The sequence below is a fragment of the Natator depressus genome, chromosome 2, assembly GCF_965152275.1.
Source record: "Natator depressus isolate rNatDep1 chromosome 2, rNatDep2.hap1, whole genome shotgun sequence".
NCBI classification, from domain to species: Eukaryota; Metazoa; Chordata; order Testudines; family Cheloniidae; genus Natator; species Natator depressus.
In genome coordinates, this window is record NC_134235.1 from 15664479 (window position 1) to 15687562 (window position 23084).

General features: G+C 40.9%; 1 protein-coding gene across 1 annotated transcript in view; it reads left to right on the forward strand.

The window, feature by feature from the left end:
• NDRG1 (N-myc downstream regulated 1) overlaps positions 1-23084 on the forward strand; it is a 67908-nt gene that overhangs the window by 11555 nt on the left and 33269 nt on the right. Inside the window, exons 2-3 of the mRNA XM_074943818.1 lie at positions 9428-9506; positions 12628-12663. Coding sequence (XP_074799919.1) covers positions 9444-9506; positions 12628-12663 — 99 coding nt within the window. The 5' untranslated portion in view covers positions 9428-9443. The remainder of the gene's footprint in view (positions 1-9427; positions 9507-12627; positions 12664-23084) is intronic.

Here is a 23084-nt window from a genome sequence, read left to right on the forward strand (position 1 = left end):
GATTCTTACCCTGCATTAAGTAGTGGGGGTCATGTTCCTGTTTTGGTATTAGGTTAAATGTTCTTAAACTTCCTCTTAATTCCTGTTTCTCTAGATGGTACATCTTAGTAATTTTGTGGATAAACACTACTTATTACAAACAGAGCAGACTTCTCATATGTTAGCTAAAAAAGTAATAACTGATTCTCTGTGGAGTAGCCACTAGAGAGGGATGTGTTGCTTTGCCAGTGGATTGCACAACTGCCTGACAGCAATGAAATGCTTTAGAATTATGATTCCTGAATTTTCACCTTGGCTCTAAGTGTGCTCTATTGGCCAGAACAGGTGGACAGAAGTAGGAGTCTGGGGTACTGTTTGTTGTTAATAATGCTCTAAACTCTTTGGTTGGATAGTCGAATTTCACTGAAAGCAAAGTCAAGTGTGGTGACTTGGCACATGGCAAGGTGTGTGAATCTGCTTATTGATTCCAATTTTGCCAGTAATGACCATGTGCAACTTCAGATTGATATTTGGCTGCTTGCTAGGTTAGATTGGGCGGGGTCTGCTTTATAATAAATGGTTATACCCAAAATTAACACCCATCTGTGGAAAAGGCAAGTCTCCACTTCCACATCAGTGCACCTTCCCTCAGCCCAGGGGTTCTCAAACTGGGGTTGGGACCCCTCAGGGGGTCATGAGCTGTCAACCTCCATCCCAAACCCCACTCTGCCTCCAGCATTTATAATGGTGTTAAATATGTGTTTTTTAATTTATAAGGGGGTCGCACTCAGACTTCCTATGTGAAAGGAGTCACCAGTAAAAGTTTGAGAGCCACTGCCTCAGGGTAATTTGAAGTGGAGGGTGGACAGGAAAGCAAGCAGTAGGAAGGTTTAGAAAGTTAAGGAGCAAATGTAGAACAACTTCTATTGAACATGTGCAAATGGAAACTTTCAGGAACTAACTATGCTGAGTTTAGGATAGTTATCATGGGGGGGAGAGAGAACAAGTTCTCCCATGCTGAATTCCAGGGTCCTGCCTGGAACTCCTGATATGCTTACCTATTCAAAGCATGTTTAAAAAAATTAATATGGGTAAAACTCAGTATTTCCTCTCTCCACCCATTTTCTTGTCCAATCTGTGATTTCCCAGATTATACCAGTTTCTCTTCTCCCCATCAGGTCCCAGTTTTACCAGACTCCTTGTCCCAATCTATTCCTTTTCCCTCCCCCAGTCTGGCTCTCTTCCCCTTTGCATTTGGACCACATGGTTTCCTCCTTCACACTGCTTGGCTGCTACTGAAATGGCTGAAAGAACAGGAGAGGGGCTCTGTGCTCCTTTTGTCTCTACCTTGGGCTGGGATCATAGATTACAGGGAAAATCCAGCTCACCTCTATAGTCCTGGGCTGAAGCATCCTCAATTGTTTTGTGGGGCACATATGCAGTTCATTCGGTACTAAGAGCTGAGAGAGGCTTGAGCATGCTCAGTGAGGACTGAATTTTCAGTGATTTTTTTTTTTTAGCAAGTAAAATCTAAGTTTCTACTGAGCATGTGCAAACAACAATTCTTCAAAGACTTATAGCTTGGCCAAATCTGTGTGTCCTCCCACCTTCCCCCTCTTTTCTCCCCCCCCCCCCCCCACCATGGGCAGCAGAAGGCACATCCCTGACATGCAAGCAAGCACCATCTACCAAATTTAAAGTTTCTAGTCCAGAACACCAGGGTGCTAGAGCTCTCTAAAGGAAAGATCATCAGAATTTAATGTGGGCAAAATACGTTTTAACATTTTTCCCCCCAAAAAATCTGCCTGAGGGAGACATCCAGCATGGGAAAACTTCAATCCAAATGGTTAACTTGGCAAAGTTATAAGCAACTGAAATCAGTCTTGTAACAGGAAGTGTCAGGTAACCTTAATATGTGGCACTACCACTACCCTCTAATTTTTTTTACCTCCATGTGTGGAACAAATTTTGTTGTGATCCAATATGGAGGAGATGTGTGGTGGGGGTGAGGCAGAGGTGTGGGAGGGGACACAGGGCTGGGGCAGAGTGTTGGGGTGTGGGCTCTGGCTGGGGGTGCAGGCTCCAGGATGGGACCAGGGATGAGGGGTTCAGGGTACAGGCTGCCCTGGGGCTGTGGCAGGGAGAGGGAACTCCTCCCAGCCCTCTCCCCTGGCTGCAGCAGCCCTTGATAGCCTGCTGTACTGCCACACAGCTTAAAGGGAACTTGAGGCACTACCCTTTGCACCCATAAGAAGATGGGGGGGGGGGGGCAAACTAAGGGTGCAGAGCCAGCCTTAATTCTGGCATTTTGTAACTTGAGTGCTTTACTTTGCAACATTAATGTTCCTTCAGTGTAGACTTTGGTATGGCATTTAGAAAATATACTCTATGGAGCAATTCTGTACTGGCAGGGGCATGAACTAGATAACCAAATAGGTCTCTTCCCTCTCTAGCTCCTGTGATTCTATGTATTTGGATTTGGCATACTGTCTCATGAGGGTTGTTCCTTGATAGATTATCTGATTTTTCTCCCCCCGCCCCCAAGTAGATATAACTTGGAAATATCAGCCACAGTCAGACCCAAAAAATGAATGGGGAGAGGAACATGCTATGGCACTAGTGAGCTGCAGGGACAATGGCTTGTTTCTGCTGCTTGTCTGTTTGCATTCTATTCTTTGGACAGAGGCTGGCTTTTCTATGCTGTGAGATGCCTAGCACATCTTTAGGTACACAATAAAGAATAGTGGGAAGCCCACTTAATGATATTTTGTGTGTAATGAATGAAGTTGCAATCTTTAAATGGGGAGGGACCCATACTTTTGAGGAATATCTTTAGTTCTCTCACTTAGCAGAGGGTTTATGTAATTTAAATTTATAAATATTGAGTTTGAGACCCCTTAATGTTTATGTAGTAGAAGTAGGGTGTTTCTCCTGTAATGAAGTCTGTAGTGGTTTACTGCCAGCTTTACAGGTTTTAACCATATATTCTATGTACTGCTGTCAAAATATAGGGCATGGGGCTAAAAGAGTGAATCCTGTTCTAGAGGAACTTCCAGTTTAAAGGCATAGCATCTAGTCTCTGCCCTGAAGTGGTTACAGTGGAACAGTACCATGGATAACAGATTATAGTGAAAATCATACAGTTCAGAGGTTAAATCAGGGGTGGGCAAACTACAGCCCAGGGGGGCACATCCAACTCTTCAGATATTTTTTAATCCGGCCCTTGAGCTCCAGCCAGAGAACAGAGTTGGGGTTTTCTGTGCTCTGCATGGCTCCCAGAAGCAGTGGCATGTCCTCCCTCTGGCTCCTAGATGTAGGGGCAGCCAGGGGGCTCAGCATGCTGCCCCTGCCCCAAGCACAACCCCCACAGTTCCCATTGGCTAGGAACTGCAGACAATGGGAGCTGCAGGGGGCAGTGCCTGCAGATGGGGCAGCACCCAGAGCTGCCTGGCCATGCCTCCACATAGGAGCTGGGAGGGGGGACATGCTGCTGATTCCAGGAGCCGCTTGAGGTAAGCACTGCTTGGAGCCTGTATTCCTGACCCCTTCCTGCCCCACAATCTCCTGCTTCAGCCCAGATCCCCCTCCTCCACCCTCATCCCCAGAGCCCTCACCCTCTCCCACACCCTAACCCCCAATTTCATGAGCATTTGTGGCCCACCATACAATTTCCATACCCAGATGTGGCCCTTGGACCAAAACATTTGCCCACCCCAGATTAAACAATACCGGACTGGAGAAGAGTCTGGGCAGATTAGCCTCCTACATGCAAGGATGTGATATTTCTGGAAGGCATGATTTCATAGAAGTATACTGTGGCTCAGTATCCTTGCAGAGTTGAACTGGTTTGCAGAAACCCAGTTAAAGATCAGCTTCTGGCTCAATTACAAACAGTAGTCTCATCATGGCAGCTTATGCTGTATGCATAATGTTATTTGGCACAGGACTTGCAGATTGTCAGCTAAGATGTTGGTTTTCCAAATTGACTACCACATTGTATAAATCTTCATTAAAAATATTTTGGCTTTGAAAACCAAGATTTTGCTACCATTATACCTTATTTAAAGGACCCATTGATTACTTGAACTGGTGTCTTATTTTTTAAATGAAAACCCTTGCACTATTGCATGGGATTATCAAATTTAATTGTACCACAACCCTCTTCTGACAACAAAATTATTATCTCTCCATGCGGGGGAAAGGGGCCCAACTTCAGCATCAACCCCAGGTCCCAGCAAGTCTAATGCTGGTCCTGGCAACCCCATTAAAGTGGGGTCATGACCCACTTTGAGGTCCCAACCTACAGTTCAAAAACCACTGGAATAGTGCATGAAATGCTTCTGGAGTAGTTGCCAAAGGGTGACTTCCATTTAGTTATCAAATTTGCAATAAATGAAAATATACTGAAAGGTTTCTCTGTCTAATAATGGCAGAATAACAGTGGTTCACAATTCATTTTTGTGAATAAATGAGTTTACTGTTATGGAATCATAGTACAGTAGAACCTCCATTACAAACATCCTGGGAATGGAGGTGGTTTGTAACTCTGAACAAAATGTTGTTCGTTCAAAAGTTTTTACAATGAGACATTGACTTAATACAGCTTTGAAACTTTGCAGAAGAAAAATGCTGCTTTCCCTTTATTTTTCTGGTAGTTTGGTAGAAAACAGTATTTTTTTTTTCTCTCTGTGCTGCTGCCAGCTCCAAATGAGGGGTGTGGCTGATTGGTCAGTTTGTAACTCTGAGGTTCTACTGTATTGCCAACCCCAAATGTTCAGTAATCATTAGGCAGGCCCCAGAAAATCCTGATTGGCTTAAGTAGTGATATTTAAAGATAATATGTAGTTCTTGTTTCTTTGGTTTTAGCTTTTTAAGGTACATTTGGGCCACACTTTGAGTTAAAACTTGAATCTCAAGACTAGTAACTCTTTACTTGAGAATCCTTTTTCAATTATCACTTGACTCTGAGGCTCTATAACACTAAATCACAAGAGTTAACACTGGCTGTTTGTTCTCAAGTATTTATTCAGATACCAGTGTAATTGAAAGTAGTCATAAATGGTTTTGCCCCAGAAAACATAGTGAAAGTGTCATTTTTGCCTGTTAAACTTCTGCTTGGTTTGGATTTTTTCTATGACACATCTCATTGAAGCAATGATCCTCGTGCATCAACTCTGCTGGGCTGGATATTGTATGCCAATGCCAGACTCTCACCTCCCATACCAAACCTCTACTCTCAGCTCACCTATGGTCAGGGATCCCATGGTGGCCAGAGGAAATGCTACAAAGGCAAACGAAGCATATCTCAAGAAAACTGATGTGGACATCACAAGCTGGGAGAAGTAAGCTACCAGCTGACTTCAGTGGTACCACATCCTCCTCCAGGCAGTGGCCTGCTTTGAGCAGAAGTACCTTGTCCTTGAAGCTGAAAAGAGAAGGAAGGAACAAGGATTTCTCCCAGCAGGCAGCTGACATACCAGGAAATGTCTGCACCTGTTGTGGGTGGATCTGATATTCCAGGATGTGACTCCTGAGTCCTCTCAGGACCCATATGTAAATCTGTGGTAGAGAGCATCCTTGAATCTAGGGATTGCTGCTGATGACGCCATGATGGGGCCTAAAAACATGAATGAGATTCCTCACCTTTTCTGTTGGAACCCCCATTGTAATGGATGAACAGGTTTTCTTTCCTGTTCCCCTTGTCTTGCCATAAACTAATCTGATTCTGCTCCTGCAGGTTGGCAATCACTGATTGTATGATCAGTTTTGAGAAGATTCTGTTCCAATAATTAAGGTGCATGAAGCCTTTAATTCTCCTCATAATCATGTGTAAGCCTTTTGAAATTTAATCCTTTCACTTGGCTGGAATTGCATCTAATAACCAGGTTCAAGTTTGTGGGAGCCTACTGCTGAATGTTGCAAGGATGTTCAATTAATATAGACCCAAAAGCTGAACTAGTGAAGTGAAATGAGAACCTTGGTTTTTGTTTTTCCCCCCCAGTGCTGGCAACTTTACACAAATGCTTGCAAATATAGATGAACTTTGTGTATTGAGCACTTGTGCAAGAGCAAACTATTTTGATCCAGGAAATTTATGCTGTTAAATCAGCTACAAGCTACAGTGTAGTATTAGAAGGCAACACACAGCACCTATTTAAACATAATGAAACTTGCAGTGAACATGTGCAAAACCATTTCACCCAAGCCACTTTCTCTTCAGACAATAAATTGGCTCAGTGAAGTCAGATACTGTTTGTGCTTCAGTCTTTAAACCAGTGGAACAATATTATGCCAATTATATTAGGAATATTGGCTTTTGTTGAGAATCTTTCAAGTGCTCTTAATTGATAAAAGGAAAACCTACTAAATCGGAAATACCTGATCTGATGCAAAGTATGATTTGAAGATCCAGTAGATTTCCAGAGATCAAATAAATCTGGTTACACACACACACACAGCTTTTTCTTTTCAGATTTTCACAGAAGTAGTGGAGAAGCATGTTGGTCAGCACTTCCTAGCTTTAGTTTTTTACAAAACTAATGTAACAACTTTGAACTATTGCAAAAACAATTTTGATGCCATAAGATATCTAAGGTATTCTTTCTGGCATGGCTTTTTAAATCCTTTTTTGTGGTCTAACCTCCTGGAGACCTAAACCATTCCATGCAAAAAAACTTATGGGTATTTCCACCACAAAAATAAAAGTTGTAGTGTGGTTCCCACCTATAATGCTGGGGAAAAATGCAGTCTGACCTTTCACAATCCCTCATGAAGACATGCTTGCATTACTTTTATGAACATGAATTGAAACTAATGGATTAGTAGCAAAGCATGACACTTTTGTTTTTTACATTCTTCAGTCCATATTGTAGAATTCAGTGAAAGGTTAACTTTATTTCACAGTATCCCAGTTTTAGCGAGGTGTGGTTTTTTCCTTTTTGGGGGGCTATTAGACCATTGAGAAATAGCTTAATGAAAAAGTTGCAGCTTTTTCATCTCTAGCTTTTAATAGTGCATTTACTGTGAACAGTAGCTTACTATGTATTGATTGCATAGATTTCTGTTCTCACGGTTGCCTAATATATTTTCCCTTACAAGCAACTGCAAATGAAGGCAGCTGACACTTCTGACCTTTTTTTAGATGAATTTTTTTTATTCCTAGTCTCTACCTCTGGTTGAAACTTTTCTGGAAACATTAAGCAAAAATGGTAAATCCATTTCAGAGAACAAGATTGGATGGAAATTAGTCATGCTAGTAATTTTTTTGGTCTCCTGACCAATTTGAATAGCTTTAGTACTTGGTTTCAACTCACTGTCATAAACATGCCCAGGCTGTTTCCCTTTCATCATGTTTATCTTTTATTCCTCTGCACTTTTACACCCAGAACGTAACACACTTTGTAGCAGGAGCTTTCCATGCAGCCTTCCTCCTTAGTGCAATTGCGCTTTTGCTTTGTTTCTTCTAATTATATCCTTCCAATTATATCCTTAGCCCCAGTAATTACCACCCAGGTGTTCATAATTAAGGCTACATTTTAGTCACAGGTATTTTTAGTATAAGTCATGGGCAGTGAACAAAAATTCATGGCCCATGACTTATACTATATACCCATGACTAAAACGTGTGTTGGGGAGGAGGTGCAGCAGGCTCCCTACCTGGTTCCCCCCACACCCCCCTTGTAGCAGTTTGGGTGTGGGGAGGGGCAGAGGGTTGGGGTATAGGACAAGGTGAGGTGGGCTCTGGTAGCACTTACCTGGGGGGCTCCCCAGAAGCAGCAATGGTTCCTGGCCAATGGGAGCTTCAAAGCCATTGCTCTGGCAGGGGCAGTGCATAGAGCTGCTTGGTCACACCTCCACCTAGGAGCTGAGTGAGGGGGATGTCCACTTCCAGGGAGCCCCCCAGGTAAGCACCCCTCTCACACCAAAACTCTGCTCCTGCTGGGCAGGTGGGGGTGCAGTGATCCAGTGCAACTGGCTCACGGGTTGCCTGAGCTGCCCCTGAGCCAGGCACCCCAACTGCTGTAGAAGTCAGAGGTCATAAAGCACAGAATCTGACTTCAGTGACCTCCATGACAAACCCACAGCCTTAACCATAATCCCTGAATAGAAAATGGTTAACTGCCTCCAGCTGGGCCTGCGGTGGTCATGCTGCAAAAATGTCTGATCAGGGTGTCTCTGCTGGCACTTAATCATACTTGGATTGAAAGCCCCTTAGTGGGACACTACTTAGTCTGCCCCTACCCTATCTGCTGGTGCTACTGCAATACAAATGATCATGGATTGGGAATTTGGAGCAGTAAATTTGGAACTGAAATTTGACAGAGGGATAGTTTTGGGAATATTACTGTCCCCTATGAAAAGTCATCCAATTTGGATGAATTATAATCCAGATTCCTAAATCCTGGAAATTGGCTGTGCCATTGCACAGCCAAACTTGTTCAACGCTTGTTCCTTAGTTTTCTGGAAATCCTGTCACCGCTGTTTAGGCTCAAGCTTTAAACTGCCTGCACCAGCCTATTTTCCCACATCAAAAAACATACCATCTTAGATGTACTAGTCTGGGAACCAGATGACTTGAGTTCAGACTGCACCTCTACCACTGTCATGTTAATAGTGCTGTGCACTTCTCTGTCCATGTTATTGAGCACAAGGTCATCTCTGGCAGAGCCAAGGTATCCAACAGAATAAATCCAGAATCCTATCCACTTAGCCACACTAACTTTCAGACTGAATGTGCCAAATGCATATCCTTCGCTATGAGGTCTCCTACTTCTGCACTTAGATTACATTCCCTTCCCAGAACCAGGAACAGAATGCAAGTATCTGGATTCCCACCTTTCTTCTACTGTTTGTCAAGCAAATAGCAGGGTGTGTTACATCCTTCTTGTGGCTGTCCACATGGAGGAAATCAGTTTACATTTGCTACTGGTTATTCTGTTAGGTGAAGTGGTAGAGGTCTGTGCTGTGAATCTGTCCAAGATTCAAACTAATGAGCAGGATGGCTTATACATGTACTTGAATTTGTTCCCCCCACTTCCATAAATATAGAAAACTACATGGGGAAAGCCTGCTTTGAAAAAATACTAAGATTACAAAAATCAGATATTCCAATTAGGACATATCAGAAGTAAGTACCCCTACAACCTTGATTATGTAACCTTTATTCTGACTCCTTGTGCATACATTTTGATACACCCTTGAGTGACATGAACACATCTTTTGCTATAGAATCCCTGCCTCACTTCTGTGCAGTGTTAATTGATTTTGTAACCTTCATATTCTAACTGGTGTGGGTGGGGGAGAAAGTGTGTGTATGTATACTTCCCAGCAGATTCACAATCTTCAATCTGAAACTCTGGGAAGTGGTCTCTATTTTTTCCTTCTCGTTTAAAATGCTTTGGTATAAAATAAAAACATAAATATGCTGAAGCTTTCTTGATCTTTGCAGATATCCGCTACTAACCATGTCGACGGAGCTCCAGGATGCTCACCTCTCAGAGGTGAAACCTCTGGTAGAGAAAGATGAGGTAATTAACTAAATAGTTACATTTTGTAATTTGGGATTAGCTTGAACTGCATGTTTTTCTTCATATGAAAAACTGTAAAATTCTTACTCTGGTCATAAAGACAAATGCTAGGTATATGGAAACACTGGGGGCTGATCTTGCTGTGTCTGAAAATCAGAGTAGGACTGGGCCTTGTTATCTAGTCTAATTCAAAAACAAACTTGTACATGAATCCTTTTTTCTCACCCCTGCCTCCTTCATCTATGTAAATAAAACTTAATGCAGGTCATAATATGACACAGCACAAGGAAGGCTGTCCTGTTCTGGTCCTCTTTCAACCATTCCTCCTGCTTAGGGCTGGTCTGCATAATTTTTATACCACTTTTATCAGTTTAGAAACTGATAATTACACTGGTGCAATCATCTAATTTGGATGCAATTTTATATATTTTTATAGATTTACTGAAATTTACAGAAAAGCTGTACTGATAGAAGCACTTTAAAACAGCACAAAAACTTTGTAAACACACCCTTACTTAACTCTTTATACCACTGTTTCTACTTTAACGTTAGTCGTCTTCCCCCATGTATTGGAGTGTTTGTGGGTTTTTTTAAACTTTTTTTTGTCCACAGCATTCAAGTTCAATGGCCATCCTAATCATGAATAGCACGAACAGTGTGTGTGCTTCTGTGGATCTGGTTCCACATTCTAATAAATAGTCTAGACCACCTGTACACTTGGATGGAAAGCACCACTATCCCTAGAACATCTCATCCCAATGATCCATAAAGCAGCGCCAATGTCTCAAAAGATGTAGGCCAGATTGTTCTGTTAATCTGCAATTCTAGGCAAATAATTTTGCCTTCTCTTTTTCTGAGTGGAAAGTTGCTGTAATGGGAATACATTCTTAGCAAATAGTTCGCTATTGCCTGTGAATGGATCCCTCAGATTTGCCCTTCTTAGTCTTGTTAACATGTGGTTGTAATTCCTGGCAACAGTAAATCTTAGACATCTTTCTGCACTGTTTCCCATGCTAAACTCTTAATTCCTAGATTTGTAACTTTCATCCACTGACCTTCATTAAGATTACACACTCCAAAACTTTGGAAATCCACTCAAACATTTTGTTTCAGTTGTGCTAAAATAGTTCTCTGTTCCTCTTACCCAGATTCCAAATTGTTTTCATATAAACATTCTTGGCAATAAAAGAACAGGAAATCTCTTCAGAAACAAAGATCCTCTTTTCATGTGAATATCACCTGGAATTTAAAGTAAGAGGAGAAGCACTGATCTTAAGCGTGTCATCACTGAAGATTCCTCTTAAACATGTTTTATTTCTAAAAGATGTTGACATCTCTAACAATACACTGCAGAACTCCCTGGATCTCTGTCATGGGCAGATGAAAAAATTGGTGGTCTTGAGTAAGAGGAATATATACATGTTCTGACCCAAGATGCTACCTTAGTTCTAAACACACAAGCAGTCTAAGTAGCACACAATCTCTCTGGATGTGTATTTTCCTGCTTTCCAGCTCTAGAGTACCACAAAACCCTGTGGTGAATAAACAAAATAGCTATGCTTTTTACCCTTAACATTTCCAGAGCTGTCTGACCTGTTCCTATGTATAACATTGTTCCTGGTTATAACCTAACCAAACCCATTCCTACAAGATAGGATTTTTTTTTTTATTTTTTAACAGGACCAGCTCTTGGAGGTTTCAGAAACTTCTCAACCTGAAACATTAATGCTTTTTGGAGTTACAAACTTTACATTATATGATATCTTACTGCACAATGAGAGAGTGCCTAGCTACCAATATAAATAGCTTGGTTCTGTAGCCCTCTTGTAATCCAGACTCAGACTTCTGATAAAGCAATCATTCCATTGAGGCCTCGCTTGTGTTTCTAATTGATAGTTTTTTATCATGATGCCATTGGTAAAGACCAAAATGTTAGTCACTAAAGTATCCTGGTTTAGTCTTCTAGGGCCTCATTGCCTCCGGGGGGGGGGGGGGGGGGTGGTGTCTGGTTTTTTTGCATGTATATTTCTGCTTTCAGCCCTTTCCCTAGCGTAGCTTGATGAATATGGAGTTCTAGGGTCCTGCTGCTCTTATCCATATTATCCTCAGCCACCATATCAAAACTTTCTCCTTCCTAGTTAAGTTCTGTTCTTAAAATATATGCAGCTAATATGTCTACATTCTTTATTTTATTGCACGTAGAAATATTTAAGGTGGCATACATTTAGCTCTTTATTGTCTTAAGGAGGTTATAAAGCCTCTTGGCTTGCAGGTAGAGGAGTGGTACCATATGCCTACTTTGTGTTGGGCAGCCTTTAATGGCTTGTTTAGTGTTGATGGCTAACCATAAGGTAAATACCAGGGTTAAGCATCACAATCCTTGTCTGTAAAAAGAAAAGGAGTACTTGTGGCACCTTAGAGACTAACCAATTTATTTGAGCATGAGCTTTCAGGAGCTACAGCTCACTTCATCGGATGCTTGTCTGTGTAAGGCAGGAGAGATTTAACCCTCAGAATAAACAAGTAGTCTCATTGACTTAAGTGGAAATTTACATAAATGAGTAACAGCTGCACGAATGAACTGTGAAACATTAGCACATGTTCAAACAGAGGTTCTCAACCTTTCTTCTTTCTGAGGCCTCCCTGCTTGATGACCCCACAAAAACCTGCGTGCAGTCCCTAAGGGGCCTCAGATTCTAATATAATGTAACTTTCCAGTGTAGGGGAGCCTTAAAAGAGTGCTGTCTAGCTGCTAGAACAAGGAATGGGAGTTAAAATTCTTGGATTCTATTCAGTTCTGACTTGTTCATTGACTTAATTCATTACTTTAGGTTAATCATTAGCTTCTCTGTACTTCACCATACATGCTATAAATTAAGCAAGTATATCTGTCAAAGCATAACTAGTGTCTGTAAAATACTTGGGGCTAAGTTGTTCACTTGCTGAGTAAAACTCCCATTGAAGGTAATGGAAGTCTTACTGTATTTTGGTGGGGGAGGGAGTGGCTATAGAATTTGGTCTTTTTTGTAAATTTGGGAGCTTCACTAAGTGTATATACTTGGACTAATTTTGCAGCTGCAATGCATATCTGCATTAATACGTTACAAATCTCTCTTCACAGGGAATCACTCGCCTTCTTCAAGATTTTGATGTTCAGGCAAGTAAACACTTTTTTCCACTCTCCCATTTGGTAAACCAATTTATGCAAAATCTGATCAAAAGTGTGACTTATTCAAAAACCATGTAATTGCAAAGCATGAAGCTGAATAGTATCAATTATTTCATAACATTGTAAAGAGGACTATCGGAAGAGGTCTTCAGAAACTGGTTCTGAGGAAGTTTCCACTTAAAGAGGGGAAAAAGCATTGCAAGTAGTTTTATTTTGCTAATGAGGATGTGACTGGCTGCCTGGATGAAGGTGAAATCAATGGTTCTAAATATTTTCTTATTGGCAGGTAGGTCTTGTGTGCCTTATATAGTGTCTAGTTTCCAAGAGATTCTTGGAGCATGTTGAGCAGTGGAAAGCAGTTAATGTCTGCACTTTACTTGTAGTTTTTTTTCCAGAAAAGTCCATTGTCTGCAGTTTTAAACTTGTGAATTGTCCACGTCCAGTTCAAAGAGTGATGTCTTTCCCATTAGCCACACTTGTCTTTGAAGGCCTGGTAGACTTCCCAAATTCTTCAGTTTCTTTACTTGAAGTTGTGGTGGCTCTTGTTTTTAGTAGTACCCTCTTTAGTCAAAGATGGTTAATCTAAACAAATGTCCAGAAACACTGTTGCTTATTCTTTCCATGTTGCCTGTGTTTACATCTTTGCCAGTTCATGTAACTTTGAAACAATGGAAAATGTGAACATTAAAATATTTTTCCATTTATCTCACTTGACTCAAATGGGTGTTTTGTCTGAGTAAGGACTGTAAGATTGTTCCTCTGTTCATACATCAGAATTTGCCAGAGCCCATAGACCATGTAAAAACCCCACCCTTTTGGTGGGGGACCTTAATTTATCATTCTTGTCCAAGGGAGGCAGTTTCTCCATGAAATGAGAGTGGCATTAAATACAGTATCAGACTTCTGCTGATGAAGTTTGGGGGAGTAGATACTAGAAAGACGTACTGGATTTTGCAAGTTTATACTGTATCTGCTGTGCAACTTTGCTATGAAAATACAGCACTTAATAAACTAAGCAATTTTTTTCTTGGAAACCAGAATCCAAAACCCTCAAGTGCATCTTCTCATGTGGGCTTGTTCCTGTGTTTTATTTACAGTAAATATCTGTTTTATAGCACCTATTCAAGTAAATCCTTTTTCTATCTTTGTGAATTTTGGCACTCTACCCTAAATCTAGCTAACTACATATATCAAAGAATTGTTGCAAAAGCAGGCTTTTTTTAAGCAGCACATGGAAGATAAGATTTCAGTTTGGGTCCAGATTGATCAATTGTTCCAAATTAATCTGAATCCCAGATTAAGTTTGCTAACTGGAGTATTGCAATATTTTGGTTAAATATGACTAGAAATGACCTTTTGTGTCCTGTCTCTATTCTGACTACTTTACTTTAATTTCAAATTTACATGATTTATAAATCAGTCTTAACTGCAAGAATGAAACCAAAAATAAAAATTCAGATAGTTAACAGTCACTAATCCAGACCAACAGGTTTTTTGTCCTGAATGTTTAGCCAACAACTTCTGCTCTATGATCTTTCTCTTAGCTTACAAGACAGCTGCCATCTTTAGTAGCAGTTATATATTTTTTTCTTCTTGAAACCCAATAGTCCAGTATGTTGAATTGCTACTGGTGATAAGGAAGAGCACCAGAGGTGAAAATGAACCAGTACGGGCTGGTACAGCGTACCAGTACCAGCCTGTAGGCAGCCCACACTTTAACATCGCTTCCCCCCTCCCCACTGACCAGGGAGGCAAAAGGGCAGCTGCCCTGGGGCCGGTGATTTTAAAAGGGCCTGGAGCTTTCGGCCACTGTCACTGCTACCACAGCAGCAGCCAGAGCCCTGGGTCCTTTAAAATCGCCTCTGGAGCCTCAGGCAGCAGGGGCCAGACAGCATAGATGGGCTGGCTGGGGACACTGACCCCAGCCCCACACTAGTAAGAATTTATTACTTTCACCCCGAAGAACATACATGTGCTGCTAATTAAGGTACCTAAAACTATGCATTTAAATAGGTGGCTTGATTTTCCACCCCCCCACCCCCCCCCAGAGGTGCTGAGCACCCACAAGTCAAATGTTAATGGGAGCTAAGATCACCTCTGGGGGCAGAAGTCAGCTTATTTCATGCCTAAATATGGATTTGGATGCTTACCTTTAGATTCAGAAATGTTGTTCAAAATCTTATGGGGCTATCTAAAATTAGTTACTTTATTTCTTCCAGTTAATGAAAACTTCAACCTTTTTTTTCTTTCTGAAACCCCCAACATGCTGTAAAAACACCGTGGCCCACCTGTGCCACAACTGTTTTTTCTGCATATAAAAGCCAGGGCCAGTGTTAAGGGGTAGCAAGCAGGGCAATTGCCTGGGGCCCTGTCAGGTGTCTGCTTCAGCCCTGGGTGGCAGGGCTCAGGGCCCTGGGCTTCAGTCCTGCACAGTAGGGCTTAGGCTTTCTGCCCTGGGCCCCAGCGGGTCTAACACTGGTTCTGTTTGGTGGACCCCCTGAAACCTGCTTGTGGTCCTCTGGGGGCTCCCCAACCCCTGGTTGAGAACCACTGCTACAGACTGCATCTGCAATGACATTTGAATTTCAGGAGACATTCTTTTAGCTGGTAATTCAATTTTGAGATTAGGAAGTCTGTTTTTATATACCCACCTGAACTGTAAGATTTGGGAGAGAAATAGACTATGATAGTGGGAAATTATGACTGTCAAACCTCTAGCAAAACAGTCCCTGTCCTGAAGAGTTTATAATCTAATACAAATATATATGTATTCATTCATCGGATGAAGTGAGCTGTAGCTCACGAAAGCTCATGCTCAAATAAATTGGTTAGTCTCTAAGGTGCCACAAGTCCTCCTTTTCTTTTTGCGAATACAGACTAACACGGCTGTTACTCCTAAATGGTCTCCTGTGTGGCTCAGACATGCCAAACCCATGGGAGGGGGGAATACAGAAATTGGGCTTGGTTTTTGGCTTAATTAGCTTGTGAGTTGCTTGTTGCCTAGTTTTTGGCTTGTACTTTTTTGCTTTCCACACTTTCTCCCCGCCCCCAATCGGCCACAGGCAAGCAGGGGAAGGGAGGGAGAGAGTCGGGGTGCACAGTGGGCCCAACACAACAGTCCCAGGCTGCACACCAGAGGGATCCAATCACATAGTGTTGGGGTTCTTAAGGAGTGGCTTGTTTTGGTCTTGTTTTGAAATGGGATAGCTTGATTTTTTTGGCTTATTGTGAAAGTTGGGGTGTGTATTTACAACGTGAAAGTTGGCAACTGTGGTCTGGATATGTTGGCCAGTATTAGTGGGTACTTTACTTAGGTTTTGGAGTTATCCCTTGGAATTGTTAGACATCATAATTCATGAGCACTGGAAATTCTAGAGGTGAGCTGTTTTAACACCAATTTATGCTCTATTCTGCAACAGTTTAGCATAAACTTTTTGGTTTTGCATCATAAATTTTAAGGCCTGGTCTAAACTACAGGGTTAGGTCAAATTTAGCTGCATTAGGTAGATTTTAAAAATGACTGCATCCACACAACCAACCCTGTTCCGTCAACCTAAAGGGCTCTTAAAATCAACATCTGTACTCCTCCCCAATGAGGGGAGTAGTACTAAAATCGACCTTGCTGGGTTGAATTTGGGGTAGTGTGGGTACATATTGATTGGCTTCCAGGAGCTATCCCAGAGTGCTCCATTGTAACCACTCTAGATAGCACTTTCAACTCCGATGCACTAGCCAGGTACACAAGAAAAGCCCCGGGCATTTTTGAATTTCATTTCCTGTTTGGTCAGCGTGGCGAACTCAGCAGCACAGGTAACCATGCAGTCCCAGAATCGCAAACTAGCTCCAGCGTGGACCAAAAGGGAGACACTGGATCTGATTGCTGTATGGGGAGAAGAATCTGTGCAGGCAGAACTCCGATTTGGGTTATTGCTGACTTATTTTATAGAAGTCAATTCTTAGAATTCAGTTTTATACAGTCGATTGCATATGTCCACACTAAGTGCATTAAGTCAGTGGAGTGCATCCTCACTACTGTGGCTAGCATTGACTTACGGAGCAGTGCACTGTGGGTAGCTCCATGCTTGCCGTGGTATGGCATCTGCACAGAGAAAAGGCACAAAACGATTGTCTGACGTTGCTTTCATGGAGGGAGGGGCGACTGACGACATGGACCAAAAACCACCTGCGACAATGTTTTTGCCCCATTAGGCATTGGGAGCTTAACCCAGAATTCCAATGCATGGTGGAGACTGTAGGATAGCTACCCACAGTGCACTGTTCTGTAAATCAATGCTAGCCACGGTAGTGAGGACACACTCCACCGACTTAATGCGCTTAGTGTGGATATATGCAATTAACTGTATAAAATCATTTTCTAAAAATCAACTTCTAGAAGATCAACCTAATTTCATAGTATAGACATAACCCTAAGCAGGTAAGGGTTGGTAGACACTGGTCATAATTTTCCTAATTATGCTCACACTTCAAAAGTGGGTTGTCAGCCATAAAACTTTTTATTTACCAAATAACTGAAGGCAACTGTTTCTGCTGCACTATAGTTATAGGTGGCAGAGATGAGTTTTTAAATCTTTTTTTTTTTTTAAAAAAAATCCATGGCTATTGGCCATCATTGTTCACTGGTAAAGTGACCATCGGTTCATCTCTCCCTACTGCTTTGTGTCTTTCTTACAAAAAGAGCCATGTCATAAAATTGACAAGAAGAGCTTATCTTTTTTTCAGTACTATAGGGGCTCATTCCCAGCTGGTGCAAATAGTCATAGCTGCAGTGATCAGCCCCATTGCTGTGTTCTCCCAAATGGATGGTTGAGGGGAGATAATGTTTCAACATAACCCATTTGCTAATTACGGTGTGAACAATCACTGACCAGAACTAAACTAGAGTGCCTGCAGTAAGGTACCAAAATCTCATCTAGAGACAGTGGTAATAGAGTTATAAATGGCCTGACACTGAGTAACTACAATTGCTATGGAAGACAGTGGTGCTGAGCGCCACTGAAATCGCTGTTTAAGGTGCCCAACTCCATCCTCCTGGAGCAGGGAGATTTTTGACCACTAAACTGAAAATTATCCATTTAAATTTAGGCCCCATGTTTAAACTGACCAAGCTTTTACACAGAACTAAACATAGGTAAAATGTGGTGACTGTCTTTTTTTAAAAAAAAAAAAATCCGTGAACAGTTTTAGACCAACATTACCCTGCAATTAGAGAACCAGACATTGTGTGCTAAATTAGAAGTAAAAATGCTTTGTACATCCAAAAAATCAATAGAGGAATAGAATGAAATTAAATAGAACATAAACAGTAGTTTTCACTTTCAATCATCCAAGAAGTTAGAAGTAATGTGGATTTAAAACAAGACTAAAGGGGAATACTGTTTTCACAAGTTTAGGTTAATATATTAAAAAAAAAAAGCTGCTTCCCTAGAATTTATTGAAGGAGGGAGACTGTGTGTGGAATGAAGTAATGGTACACTTTAAATAAAAGCACTTGAAGAGAATAGGGGATTAAGGATAAGCTTTTAGCTTTCAAATAGTGTTGATGTACACTAGTTTGAGTTGAAACACAAAATATTTGGCTTCAAGCAAGATGCCTACTTAACTTTTTTATTTTTAGTGTCCACAATGCTCTGAGCATATATCCCATAATTTAAAAACTGTAAACATATCCAACTTAACCCCCCTTCCTCAGCAGTCTAAGGCTATGGCTACACTACAAGGCTTCTAGTGGCACAGCTGTGCCACTACAGCCATACCACTAAAAGGCATGCAGTGTGGCTACTGCTTCTCAGCAGAAGAGAGCTCTCCTGCTGACTGAGCTGTTCACACTCGAGCCTTTCTTTGGTAAAAACTTTTGTCGTTCGGGGGTGGTGGGTTTTTTGTTTAACACCCCGAATGACACAATTTTGCCAATGAAGTGCCAGTGTAGACAAAGCCTTAGAGGAAATAAATGGGCTTCTCTGCATGCTAGCAATGTACAAATTGCTTCACTCCTCTAATCTTATGACTACACAACAGTGTCATTTGATGACCAAAAAGTCTATTTTAAAATAAACTCTTTTCAGACTAAGATGTCTTCTCTCAAATTGCATTATATAGAACATTACCATAACTGGTGTGAGGTTTTTTTGTTTATAGGACACTCAGTAGGGATGTGCCTCTTTTTAAAAGCTAGAGATAAGACCAGATGGCACATTTGTCTTTATCTTTCTATCGGATTAGTGTACCTTGGATTTTTTTCCAAGACTGTTTTAATACAAATTGGTCAGTGAAGAGCCTCTTAATATAACATTGACATTGATTGGGATGTGCTGCCATCTGTTTTTGGTGCTTTACATTTTAAAACACTCATCCCACACATCGCATGGACAGATCTCTGGATTGCTAAGGATCAGTGGAGATGTGAAGTAGTTAGCTTTATATAAAGGAAACTGGTTTGATTTAGCCAGGTATAAGAATTTCTGGAATTCTTAATTAAACTTGTGGGGAAAATAGCTTAAGTCGGTTACAAATCTATACCATGGTCTCCTAATAAAGACTGAAGAATTACACCTCTTCTTTAAAAGAGCAGTCTTATTCACATCAACCATTTGAATTTTGTCTCCCTAGCCTACATGTGATTCAACCAAGAATAGTTTGATGCTGGGCGTTGAAGTTGAGACAAACTTTAGATTGGGTAAATTGGAATAGTGAAGGGTCAGTGGGTTGCATAGGACAAATGTCAATGCCTTTATCTAGCTGAAGTCTAAAGATCTTTCTGTCAAATGGATGAAATGAAGAAAGTATTTAAAGTCTAAATGTAGACTCTTCTATAAAAGAGGGGAGTTTTGTTCTTTCCAGTGGCAATCACTAAACTGGAGAGAGTTTACAGCAGCTACCATGCAGTCGTATCCCATACCAGTTATCTCTCTAGCTAGAATAAAAAATAATTGTATGATATGTGAGCTTGTACTAAATCCATAAATGCTGTAGTTCATGCCTTGTTTAGAAAATAAGGCATAAGTGCAAAATAAGTGTCTGCATGTGTAACAAAAAAGTAGCCCTTCTGATCATTCCTGTTGGAAGAAAGTACTATTTTAAAGTCATTGTCTTGAAATTCTTACTAGAAGCTTCTTCAAAGACACATTTTTCTGAAAAGTACTGAATCTAATTTTACCTTGGGGGTGGGGGGGGAGTAGACTTTGAGATTAAAAGCTTTGAATTTTCTTGTATCTGAAATAGGTTAGTTTGGAGTTTTGCTTCCTTACCAGGGTGTATGACATTTAACAAGAGTTGCATCCAAAATTAATTATTTGACTTATGTGTATTAAGTGTAGGTGGGTGTGTGTGTGTGTGTGTGTGTGTGTGTTGCCTTATGTACAGTGGAGAGTTACATTTTCACCTTTCTGGTAGTTGTCTGAACCGTATTGAATAGGTATTTCTTCTGGTCAAACCTGACTCAAATCCTATTTAAGAATGACGTCCTCCTAAATTAATTTGTTTTGGTTTTCTGTATGGAGCTTCACAGGAGCTGTGAGCTTATGCAGAATAGCAGCTTGTTTATATAACCCAGTTTTCTACAGAGTCAAACTAAAACCTGCTGCTTGTTTCTGCCTAGTGACTTGTTGGATTTATATCACACTGTGTCTAAAAATGGTGCTGGATGTGGAATATACTGCTTATCTAATAAATAATGCAGTAAGTATTGAGATTTGGGGTATGTAAAAAGACTTTTTTGAGACTGAACATTAGAGTGACATTGAACATAGGTGAGATAGTGTTATCTAAACTCACTTGGTGTTTGTGGGTCTTGCATTTTTGGTGCATAAACCAAAAATGTGTATAAGTGACTAAAGAAACTTGAGTAGAATTTACAAATTCTAGCATTTACTTTCAGCATTAGATGTTGAAGGTGTACTGTGTATTTAATATTACTGAGTTGTGAATTAGATTAAAGGTGAAGGTGTTTGTTTGTTTTTTTGTGTTTTTGACCCTATTTACAAGTATTAGGTATTCTGGCTTTATACTGTAAAGGTGTTTGTTTGGATGTAGATGTATATTCATTCCTCTGTGCAGTCCTTTATTTAATTTTGAGAAACAAAGCTACCCTGAAAGTATGCCTTAAGGCAAAACCCTTTTTTTAAAAAGGGAGGGATTGTCAAGTAAAGCATGCCTGGAGGTGGCTAGGACTAAGGTTCTACTAAGCACTGTTGCTCTTACCTGAATTTCATTGCTTGGCTAGTCACTCATTACACTTGAGCATAATCTTTTGTAGTTTAGCTTTCTTTGTTTTTATTTCAACTATCTTTTAGTACTGATTTTCACAGAAGCATAGAAATGTAGGGCTGGCCAGGACATTGACGTAATCAAATCCAGCCTCCTGTGCTGAGGCAGGACCAAGTAAACCTAGACCATCCTTGCAGGTGTTTGTCTAACCTGGTCTTAAAAACCTCCAATGATGGGGATTCCAAAAATTCCCTTGGAAGTCTATTCCAGAATTTAACTACCCTTACTGCAGATTAAGCTCCTTACTTCTGGTTTTAACTCAGTGGAGATGGAGAACCTTCAATCATAGTCCTCTTGATAACAGCCCTTAACATATTTGAAGACTATCAGGTCCACTTACAGCTGCTTTTTTTCCCCCAAGACTAAACATGAAGAGTTTAACCTTTCCTCATAGATCAGGTTTTCTAAACCTTTCATTTTTGTTGCTCTTCTCTGGATTCTCTTCAGTTTGTCCACATCTTAAAGGATGGCACCCAGAATTGGATACTATTCCAGCTGAGGGCTCACCAGTGCTAAGCAGAGTGGGACAATTACCACCTGTCTTACACCACGCTTCTGTTAGTAGATCTCAGAATACTAGCCCTTTTCCACAACTGCATCACATTGCTGACTCATAATCAATTTGATCCATTATAGCCCCAGATCCTTTAACAGTACTACTGCTTAGCCAGTTATCTCCATTTTGTAGTTGTACATTTGATTTCCACCCTTTCCTAAGTGAAGCACTTGTCTTTAATGAATTGTATCCTGTTGACTTCAGACCAATTTGTCAAGATAATTTTGAATTCTAATCCATCCACAAATGCTTGCACAACCCCTTCTAGTGGTGTCATTTGCAAATTTTATAATCATACTCTCCATTCCATTATTCAAGTCATTAATGAAAATATTGAATAGTACCAGACCAGGAGTGACCCCTGTGGAACACCAGTAGATATGTCCTGACACTGAGCCACTGATAGCTGCTATTTGAGTAGTCGTACAATTGGTTGTACATCTACCTCATAACTTCATCTAGACCCCACTTCCCTACTTCACATATGGGAATGTTATGTGGGACTGTCAAGCCTTACTAAAATCAAAATACATGTCTGCTGCTTTGCCCCATCCCCTAAGCCAGTAACACTGTCAAAGAAGCAAATTAGGCTGGTTTGGCATGCTTAGTTGGCTGTTCCTTAACTCTAATATCCTTCTAGCTGCTTACAAATTGTTTGCTTAATAACTTGTTCCAGCATCTTTGAGTATCAAAGCTAGGCTGACTGGTCTTTAATTTCCCAGGTCGTCTTTGTTCCCTTTTTTAAAAGATAGTCCTATGTTTGCTCTTCTCCATCTTTGTGAGAACCTCACTTATCCTCATAAAAAGAAAAGGAGGACTTAGAGACTAGCAAATTTATTTGAGCATAAGCTTTCGTGCGATACAGCTCAAAATCTTATGCTCACATTTTTTTAGTCTCTAAGGTGCCACAAGTCCTCCTTTTCTTTTTGCAGATACAAACTAACGGCTGCTACTCTGAAACTTATCCTCATGTGTTCTTGGAGATTGCTTCAGGTGGTTCCTTAAAATTCATCCTAAGGTACTTATCAGGCCCCGCTAACTTGAATGTATTTAACTTATCTAAATATTGTGATGTTCCCCTGACATTATCTGGACCAGTAATCTGCTAGGTCACTCCAATCCTTGATTCTGGGAGCCAGCCTTACCCTGCTCTGCTGTGAGAACCCTCACTCCTGGGCTGTTCACACACAGCCTCTAGAATGTAAGCTGCTCCCAGCTACATGAGTGAGCACTTTTGGCCAGGCACTGCTTGATTGTGCAACCAAATGACACTAGCCAATACCCCTGGTCCCAGCCACAATCCTAGGAGCCTCTGTTTTGCAGTGTCCAGTTATGACCCCTGGATGCTGCAAGCTTATGTGAGTTCATCAATTTAACAAAGAAATTGATCTGCATTAGGCTTGTTATCCCAAGAGGAGTCTGACACTTCCAACCAAATTCACTGCTTCAGGTAGAATAAACACTGTTTTATTAACTAAAGATAGATTTTAAGTGATTATAAGTCCAAGCATAACAAGTCAGATTTGGTCAAATGAAATAAAAGCAAAACACACTTTAATCTGATCTTAGC